General features: G+C 43.2%; 1 protein-coding gene across 1 annotated transcript; it reads right to left on the bottom strand.

The window, feature by feature from the left end:
- Positions 1-7,887: 7,887 nt before the first annotated feature.
- LOC147659200 (olfactory receptor 5V1-like) lies at positions 7,888-8,805 on the bottom strand. The gene has a single exon (XM_086951900.1). The coding sequence runs from the start codon at positions 8,803-8,805 to the stop codon at positions 7,888-7,890; it is 918 nt and encodes a 305-aa protein (XP_086808026.1).
- Positions 8,806-10,744: the final 1,939 nt, after the last annotated feature.

Consider the following 10,744-nt stretch of genomic DNA (forward strand, 5'->3'; position numbering starts at 1 on the left):
AGGCACAGGGTCAAGGCTGATTTGCATATGGCCATGTCTGAACTGGGGTGGTGTGGAGTGCAAAAAAACGATGGATATAGGCCCAGATATCTGTACTGGGGTGAATGTATGACATTGTTCGGCATTCTGTCCATCAACTGTTGTTTTTGCATTTGTCACCCCGAGTGGGATGGGTATGCTCAGACGTGAGTCCCATGCTCTCCACACCACTGGAGTCAAGCTATCCTGGCTGAAGACGGCTGATAGCAAGAAACCGGTCCTAGCATGCTTGATTCCGGTCCAGGAAAGACATGGCTTGGCAGTTTGGGCTGGACTGTTCCCATGAGGCATAGGGTCAAGGCTGATTTGCATATTGCTATGTCTGAACTGGGGTGGTGTGGAGTGCAAAAAAACGATGGATTTAGGCCCAGATCTCTGTACTGGGGTGAATGTATGACATTGTTCGGCATTCTGTCCATCAACTGTTGTTTTTGCATTTGTCACCCCGAGTGGGATGGGTATGCTCAGACGTGAGTCCCATGCTCTCCACACCACTGGAGTCAAGCTATCCTGGCTGAAGACGGCTGATAGCAAGAAACCGGTCCTAGCATGCTTGATTCCGGTCCAGGAAAGACATGGCTTGGCAGTTTGGGCTGGACTGTTCCCATGTGGCATAGGGTCAAGGCTGATTTGCATATTGCTATGTCTGAACTGGGGTGGTGTGGAGTGCAAAAAAACGATGGATTTAGGCCCAGATCTCTGTACTGGGGTGAATGTATGACATTGTTCGGCATTCTGTCCATCAACTGTTGTTTTTGCATTTGTCACCCCGAGTGGGATGGGTATGCTCAGACGTGAGTCCCATGCTCTCCACACCACTGGAGTCAAGCTATCCTGGCTGAAGACGGCTGATAGCCAGAAACCGGTCCTAGGATGCTTGATTCCGGTCCAGGAAAGACATGGCTTGGCAGTTCGGGCTGGACTGTTCCCATGAGGCAAATGGTCAAGGCAGATTTGCATATGGCCATGTCTGAACTGGGGTGGTGTGGAGTGCAAAAAAACGATGGATTTAGGCCCAGATCTCTGTACTGGGGTGAATGTATGACATTGTTCAGCATTCTGTCCATCAACTGTTGTTTTTGCATTTGTCACCCCGAGTGGGATGGGTATGCTTAGACGTGAGTCCCATGCTCTCCACACCACTGGAGTCAAGCTATCCTGGCTGAAGACCGCTGATAGCCAGAAACCGGTCTTAGGATGCTTGATTCCGGTCCAGGAAAGACTTGGCTTGGCAGTTCGGGCTGGACTGTTCCCATGAGGCACGTGGTCATGGCTGATTTGCATATGGCCATGTCTGAACTGGGGTGGTGTGGAGTGCAAAAAAACGATGGATTTAGGCCCAGATCTCTGTACTGGGGTGAATGTATGACATTGTTCGGCATTCTGTCCATCAACTGTTGTTTTTGCATTTGTCACCCCGAGTGGGATGGGTATGCTCAGACGTGAGTCCCATGCTCTCCACACCACTGGAGTCAAGCTATCCTGGCTGAAGACGGCTGATAGCAAGAAACCGGTCCTAGCATGCTTGATTCCGGTCCAGGAAAGACATGGCTTGGCAGTTTGGGCTGGACTGTTCCCATGAGGCATAGGGTCAAGGCTGATTTGCATATTGCTATGTCTGAACTGGGGTGGTGTGGAGTGCAAAAAAACGATGGATTTAGGCCCAGATCTCTGTACTGGGGTGAATGTATGACATTGTTCGGCATTCTGTCCATCAACTGTTGTTTTTGCATTTGTCACCCCGAGTGGGATGGGTATGCTCAGACGTGAGTCCCATGCTCTCCACACCACTGGAGTCAAGCTATCCTGGCTGAAGACGGCTGATAGCCAGAAACCGGTCCTAGGATGCTTGATTCCGGTCCAGGAAAGACATGGCTTGGCAGTTCGGGCTGGACTGTTCCCATGAGGCAAATGGTCAAGGCTGATTTCCATATGGCCATGTCTGAACTGGGGTGGTGTGGAGTGCAAAAAAACGATGGATTTAGGCCAAGGTCTATGTACTGGGGTGAATGTATGACATTGTTCGGCATTCTGTCCATCAACTGTTGTTTTTGCATTTGTCACCCCGAGTGGGATGGGTATGCTCAGACGTGAGTCCCATGCTCTCCACACCACTGGAGTCAAGCTATCCTGGCTGAAGACGGCTGATAGCCAGAAACCGGTCCTAGGATGCTTGATTCCGGTCCACGAAAGACATGGCTTGGCAGTTCGGGCTGGACTGTTCCCATGAGGCACAGGGTCAAGGCTGATTTGCATATGGCCATGTCTGAACTGGGGTGGTGTGGAGTGCAAAAAAACGATGGATATAGGCCCAGATATCTGTACTGGGGTGAATGTATGACATTGTTCGGCATTCTGTCCATCAACTGTTGTTTTTATATTTTTTAAATATGGCGCCTCCCTGTGTTTTGGAAATATCAGAGTGCAGCATTGCCAATTTTGACATAAAGCCCCATTATGGCATTTTCGTGTAAATATCCACTGAGTTTTGTCAGCATAGGATAGGATGGCGATGTTATAGGTGTGTTTTTTGCTCTAATGAGAAATACCTAAATCACACAGTATTTACCGTTATATCCCATTTATAAACAAAAGATTGAAATAAATATTCAACACTGTGCCAGCTTCTCTGCATAATCACAGTGAGCCTTACTAAATCCAATAAAAGTTGGTTTACATTGTGCACAGGAATGCCTGACAGTATATTTGAAATGTAGTTACAGACCCCCATAGTTATGCTAAATACTCATTTTTCAATAAGCAGCAAACTGTACAATATACTTTAGTTTTTTTTCTGAGTGGCCTTTTTAATTTGAAGATAAATGAGAGTTCTACTGATTTCAGTGCTCAAAATGTCAAAAGGTTTGCGAAATCCGATCTTTCGTGGTTTAAACAACCTGATTCACTAATGCAAACAAAGAAAAGATATATAAAAATTCAAGAAATGTGCAACAATTACAAATAGAAATGGTTGCTCTAAAATTAAAATGCATAGTTGGAAGTTCCAAGTTTCAAGCCATGTTTTTTAAAGCTGATTGCCTTGAATATGGACTGTAATATTTCAGACAGACTTTAATCGAAAAATAGTCAATTATCCATTTTTAATAGGAACTAGCAGCAAGTGAAATTCGTGAAATTAGCTTTCAGCTATCTATGCAATCTTTGGCAAAATTAAGTGAAAATATGCTTAATTACGCCAAAAGCCTACTGTTGCTTGCATGCTTTTGTGGTACAATTTTGCAACGAATGGCGCTTAATCATGCAAAGTGATGTAATGAAGTAATTTGGGGAATTGACTGTAGCAAGCGTAACACGAAATTCCCAAAATGACTTAATTACGCCAGTCTAGATGAAATTTCGCAGCCTGAAATACGGTATCCGCTTTCAGTTCAACAGAATCGACAATAACCTTCTCTTGTCCCCATTACAAAGAAGACTTCCTCAGTGGGACACTGCGGGGGCTGATGAGTCCATTTTCTTCTTGGAGGAGATGTCATCATTACGCCGTGGGGTGCCCTCTCAGGGGCACTTATTAGATCTTCCCTGGTTCGGTCACCAGGGCCGGATGGGAACCAAAACCGCCACTGGCAAAGCTTTTGTTGCTGGGGCCGGTATTAAAGCTACACTGCAAAACCAGCCCCGGGTAACAAAAACAGCCCTCCATGGGTCTGAAACCGCCCCCCACCCTGGAGGCCACCGGGGAAAAACGCAGGGCCTCATTAGTGAGGCTTTGCGTCACTTTTACGCCACCGGTGCATCACTTTTTGTGACGCACCAGCAGCGTAAGAAATGGGCCTGGTTGCGACATATTCACAAAGTGACGCATCTAGGTAGATGCGTCACTTCGTAAACCCCTGCGCCACATTATACCTGCACCAGGTATAATTTATGCAAGGGGGGCGTTTTGACGCAAGAAAGGGTCATGGAAGTGACGCAGTGAAATCTATGAGATTTCACTGCGTCACTTCTAGGACACAAATGCGTCAATTTCTTACGCTTGCCTCACAGCAGGCGTAAGACTGATGCAGGCCCTTTCACTTGGGGCTTGCCCCATGTGAAAGGACACATTGCTGGAGTTGCGTCACTTTTGTGACACACTCCAGCAATGCGTCACTTTTGCGCCTACAGATACGTCAGAAATACTGACGTATCTGTAACTCCTTGAGACATGATGCGTCATACTGTAAATATGAAGCATCATTGGTGTCGCAAGGAGTGCGCAGTGAAAAGTGACGCATCGCTGCTTTCACGCAGCGATGCGTCACTTTTCATAAATGAGGCCCCCGGATGCCCGCTACGCTCGAAGTTCCTAAAAAAAAAGCTACAATTTGCTACGAAGCAAAACGGAAATGTGGCAGCAGGATCTAAAGAAAAAGACGAGTTTATCCAGTTCGCCGATAAATAGATCTGTTAACAGAATTTAATGTTGTTTACAGCTAAAAGACCATACGGATTTTGACAAAGCTGAGCTGAGCCATTATTTTCCAAACATTATGACTCAAATGAACCTCAGCCCTGAATCGGTGTCCAACTACCAGGGTTTTCTCCAAGTGTTCATTAGATTACTGAATAGCTGCCATATTGCCCTTACTCTGCCTTTAATACTTTGAAAAAAGCAGGCTTGTTTAACATCTAATCTCTCACTTCTCCGACCCCCTTGATGGTTCCATTGTAACTCAGAACCGTGTTCTGATTTGTCGCCCTTGTTGTGCATTGTCCGGCCCCAAGCATCTGAAACCTCCTGAACATATCTGTGCTTATCCCCAGAAGTGTTTGATTATGTACAAAACACCCTCTTGTGCTGGTCATAGGATTCCCTCTTGTCATGGACTCAGCTAGTGCATGATTGAATAGCTAAGTGGTGATTTAGCCTTGTTTTTTTCCGGTTACCCAGATGTATGTTATACACACTGGCATCTATGAAATGTTACTTTTCACACATCCTGCAGCTGTATTTCATACAGTTATTCTTGCATTGGCCACAAGTGACCACACAATTCGACTCCACAACACAATTTCCCTACACACCACATACATCCAATCCACAGCACAAAATTCCACATAATTCCACAATATTCAACACCACATAATTTCTGCTCCACTACATAACACTCTTCGATGTACAATACCACTCCACATAATTATCTTCCAGGACACACAATCCCAGCCCCAAAAAATCAGAGTACACTCAATACCACAACATTAGCATCCTGACAATTCCACTGCACATAACTCCACTCAACACCACGCAACACAATTCCAAAACCAAGCAACTCCAATCCAACCCACCTAATTCCACTCCTCACAACAACACATACATCCATCCACTCCATAATACATGGGTAATAGACATGGACATGAACAACACAAATAGCTCCCGGATTGGTACTTAATTTGACGTGACTGCATCCTTGTGCCTTGTGAGCTTTGCAGGGGTCAGTGGGAGTTTGGTTTCCTTTGCAGTTTTTGCATGCTGCGAGTGCTAGGCGCATTGTGCTGAATGCATCTAGTGTACAGAGTGATTTTCATTAGGTTCAGCTGGAGTACTGACATCAGTCTATGTCCTGTGCTGAGTAGAATACATGGCCAGGGTGTGCTGCAGTAGTATATAAACTTTAGTGTGCCTCACCTGCCTTACCATCTAGACAATAGAGAGCCACCCAATAATCCTCTAGGGACTGGGTATATTCAATAACAGAATTCATTCAAAAATGATGAAGAATAAAAAACTGTTTTTGATATAATTGGTCATTGATATTGAGTGACTATTTCCTGCCAAAAAGCCAAGTATTGATCACGGAGGTGACATTGTTATAAATTATTATACTAAAACGAATGATTCCTCGAGGGATAATTGAATTCTGTCACCTGCCTTACCTGCACTGCAGTGTGAGAACCTCATGGTGCGCACAGTGGGGCATATTACCAAGCATAAGCGATAATTATCGCTATGCTTGGTTAGCGGCTATTATTTTAACGCCGTGCATCGCCTATTTTTATCGCTTAGGAGCCTTGCTATTATCAAGGTTTATCTCCTAAGCGATAAAAATCGGCCGAAATGCATGAATATCGCTGAAAAGTCAGCGATATTCATGCATTACCGAGCTAATGCTCTGGCTGAGAACTGCTCTGGTCCAGGCATTAGCTTTTGGAGATATTCACGCTTAGCGCAAATATTTCCAAAAGTAGGTAATAGGAGATAGCGATGTTAGCGACTGTTTTCAGTCGCTAACATCTTGGCATGCCCACTTTGCATGTCATTAGCGATAATTATTGCTGACATGCAAAGTGGGCCCCAAGATCATCGTTATCTCCTACTAGCTGTCGCTAACTGGTGTTAGCGACAGCTAGGTAATAGGGCGATAAAATTAATGCCGCTTTAGCAGGAAAAATTCCCGCAAAAGCGGCGATAAGGCCCTTGGTAATATGCCCCAGTGTTTTCTCTGTGCAGAATATGCAACATGACAATCTGAGTCGAGTTTGTGAACAACATTACCATAATTTATTGCCTCTATGGCCTCTGCATTATGTGTACATTATGATCTGTTCAAAAGCAGTATATGGCACCATGTGCTCTGTTTCCGGTAGCTTGGTGTAGTGTGTATGTCCCTTCCTTCTCCTACCTCTAGGATCAATGTGCTAGCTCTCCTCATGCTGCAGACGAGTGTGCACTTTTCAATCATACACTAAATATTTTTTTACTAAACCCTTTTTTAATAAGGTCCTTCAATTCCACAGAATCTCACCTCAATTATAGACGTGGTATATACTTATAACACTTTTTTTGTATTATAACATGCTGTCCACAAGACACACTACTCTACAACATAGCTGAAACACATTAGAAAAGCCGATAGCTCTGACTAAACACTCATAAGGTCCTAACAGCGAGGCCAATTGGATTTACCAGTGCTTGTTTAATGAATCATCATTTAGATGTAAACAGCTTTAGTGTGATTCTGGTATGTGAGTCTATCTTCAAATTGGACTGGTTCCATCAAGCAATATTATCAGTATAGGATGCTTCATAGACTGCATTCTATTTTTCCTCTCAGTTGGTTTTCGATTAGAGATCCTGTTGCTTACAGACATCACTTGGAAACTCCTAGGAGTACCTGGTTATTGCACAAAGAAGGAGAGCAATAATACAAAGAGATGGCTTTACACTTTTTATCAGGATAAGCCTTACTAGGATATGTAATATGGACTTTACACAAAACCAAAGAAAACCTTTTTATTGGAAGAAAGTTAAGAATGACTATGATAAAACAGGTGGACTTAGAAGAGAGAGAACACGTTTATTTGTTTAAGAAGGACGGCATATATAATTCTTGAAAACACCAATTTATTATTAGTCTGAAAAATACCAAAATAAATTATACAAATGCCATATGTTAATGTAGTCCATGTGCAGATTTCCGCCTCTATTGGCTCAAATGTTCATATCTATCCTTTATTAGAAGCATAGTCTTGTAAATTCAAAGAGATATTCAAAAGCATAACATTTAAATTATAAAGAAATTATCTTTGCTCTGAATTTAAACAACTAGTCAACCCTCTTATCATTTACATATTTTTTTTACATTTTTGTACCTCTTGACAGATCACATTTCTCACACTGTTTGCCACTTTTAATCTTGTAAACAAATGAAAACTATATTAACAAATGGTGAATAACAGTGCTCAAAATGATTCCTGTGGAGCAAAACCTTAGTTCCTGAAATGCGATTGTACATTGATTAACATCTGTCTGTGTTCACTGTTTTAATTTTAGCAGCAATGTGCAAAATGGTTTCTATTTGCTCAAAAATGTGGGGAAGTAACCTTGAGCAGTGAGCATGTTCTTCTTCAAATAGACTTTGTGTTCCTCAAGGCATTTTTAAACTCTGTATTTTTCAAGCTATATATAATGGGGTTACAAAGTGGAGTAACAGCAATATAGGACAAGGAGGAAATCTTGTTGCCTGAATATGTTGCTGTGGGCCGCACATAGGTTCCTAAAAGAGAACCGTAGAATAAAACAACTACAGTGAGGTGAGACAGACATGTGGAAAATGACTTGTGCCTCCCTCCTTTAGATTTAATCTTTAGGACACATGAGATGATTTTAATATATGAAATTATTATTAGATTAAAGGACATTATCACGACTATTGCACCCAGAGCATACGTTAAGGTGTCAAATGAGTCTGTATTGCTGCATGAAATCTTCAGCAGAGCTGTCACATCACAGAAAAAATGGTTGATTGTGTGTGACCCACAGAAGGACAGTTGAGATAGCAACACTGCATGTGGTAATGGAAATATGAAACTTGATATCCATGTTCCGAAAGCCAGGCATGTGCACATAGCCATACTCATGATGGATGTGTAGCGTAAAGGATTGCAGATGGCAACATAACGATCATAAGCCATTACTGACAGGAGAAAATATTCTCCAGCCACTAAGACCATGAAACAGTACAGCTGCACCAGGCACTGAGTAAAAGAAACATGTGTGCCTTCCTGAAAAAAGTGGACCAACATGTATGGAAAAATGACTGTAATGCAACAGATGTCATTGAAAGACAAATTTGTGAGGAAGAAGTACATAGGTGTGTGCAGATGTGAGTTGAAGTAAATAGTTGTCATGATTATAAGGTTTCCTGCCACAGAAAAGAGATAAATCAGTAAAAATGAAGCAAAAAGAGGAACTTGTAGTTGTGGAAGATCTGAAAATCCTACAATCAGTAAAGAGTTTAATGAACTCTGATTTGGTTCTTTCATTTCTCCAGTGATTATAGGTATTTGTATTTGAAGGCAGCCTGCAAAGAAACATAAACAATGACAATTAAACTGGTGAAGCTTGAGGACATGATGGTGTTTCAAAGGTGTGGCAAGAACCCACAAAGAAAAATGCATTTTATAGTATGTTTATCAGTGTTATAATTTCACAACAAAATATTATTTACTAACCTTGGTGCAGAGGTTTTTGGCATAGAGGTGCGTAAGGATCTCCACTCCGTCAGCAAGGTTTGCAGAGTTTTGCCCACTCCGAGTACCATGGAGTTCGGGCAAAACTCCACTAACCACTGCATGGCAGGGTTTTTCTTGCACATGGCTCACCAATTTTAGGTTGGCGAGTGCGAGCTAGAATTTGTGACTACAGCATTATTTTTGGACACTAGACCACCTACCAGAAAGATTTATCAACGCGGGTAGTCGCAGCAGATTGCAACCTTTCATGTTGAGAAAGCTGCCCCTCGAACAGGAAATCTACTCGACCCGCAGAACGGAGCAGCTCCCTCCGGGGCACTGCACAGTGCTGTTGGCCCCGAATTTACAATGTGGAACAAGCTTAGGGGGACTAAAAATCAGCACAAGCAGATCGACGTGCCAACATCTGCTTGCTCAGAGAACTTCTTGGAAACTCTCAGAGTTTTTATGCAACTCCGCAGAATTCTGCATAGTGAAACTCTGCGAGATTCACCTACCCATACTTTGCCTCCACCTCTCCAATCTTTTATGTGTGGGGAACTCTGCCTTGAATGCAGAGATCTGTGCATACCTAGGTCTACATTTCAGAATGTAAGAGGCCAGGGTAAGGAGCTAGAAAATTGGGACTTACTGTAAAGTGGGTTGAGATAAGGGAGAGAAAGGAGTGATTTAGAGAGGGTTAAGGAGAGGTTTTGGAAGGGAAATGTACCCATCCAACAAATAGTAATCCCATTGACATTTGCATTTCTGAGGTAACTACAGCCAAAAATAACCCAAAATAAACCGAGTAAGAACAGCACCACAGATGATCAACTGATCTTTTAGCAACAACCTTCCACAGAAAATAAAAGGGGTATGAAGTTAACCTTTTATATGTGGCTGATGCCCACACTCTCTCCCCAGTGCATCTGAAGGTCATTGGTTGTCATTGGGGAGGGATATAAAGGACCCTCTGGTGCATGCACCATTAGGATACATTGTATTGCATTTTTTAGCTTAGGCTGCTTAGGAAGAGCCTCCAAGGAGCCCAAGTCTGCATGTTATCTTTCTTTGCTTATCACAATCAACATGTGCGGGGGTTGATGTAATTACTGCTTGAGTGAAAATAAAACAACTCAATAGGCTCAATTTACTTTCACTGAATCAGTCCTCGGGGGCATCCAGAGCACTGATTTTTTGGGGGGCAGTATCATTTGAAAGGGGAGAATCTCCCATTACTACTGGTGTCTCTACACAGTGGATCCCTACTTAGGCAAATACCCCAATCTGCCACACAGAGGCAGAAAGTCAATGGATACCAGGGACAATAAATAAAATATATATGGGGATGCCCACTATTCTCCTGCCTCCAAAAAGAGACCAACAGCCCCTCTGGCCCCCTGGAGGCAGATTGGTGATTTGCCCCAATATTCCTCCCCGGGGGAGCCCACTAGAAACAAGGGAATATTCAATAAAAAAACCTCTTGGTGGATGCTGCCCAGTATTGACATAGCCATGCCTCCACTGCAAAGGATTCAAAAGTCTCTCTGCCCCGCTTGGGGGCAGCTTGGAGGGGTACCCCAATCTGCCTCCCTAGGGGGGCAAAAAGACTACTAGACACCAGGAATTTCAAAATGCTGCCAAGGAAAACAAAAGGATCAGGTGGCCTACTCTGACATTGAGCCATCCCTTGCCCCAGAAGAGGCACTACTGTATTTCTGCTTCCCTGGATGCAGATAGGGAGTTTGTC

Source organism: Lissotriton vulgaris, unplaced genomic scaffold (assembly GCF_964263255.1).
Source record: "Lissotriton vulgaris unplaced genomic scaffold, aLisVul1.2 SCAFFOLD_3700, whole genome shotgun sequence".
Classification (NCBI taxonomy): domain Eukaryota; kingdom Metazoa; phylum Chordata; class Amphibia; order Caudata; family Salamandridae; genus Lissotriton; species Lissotriton vulgaris.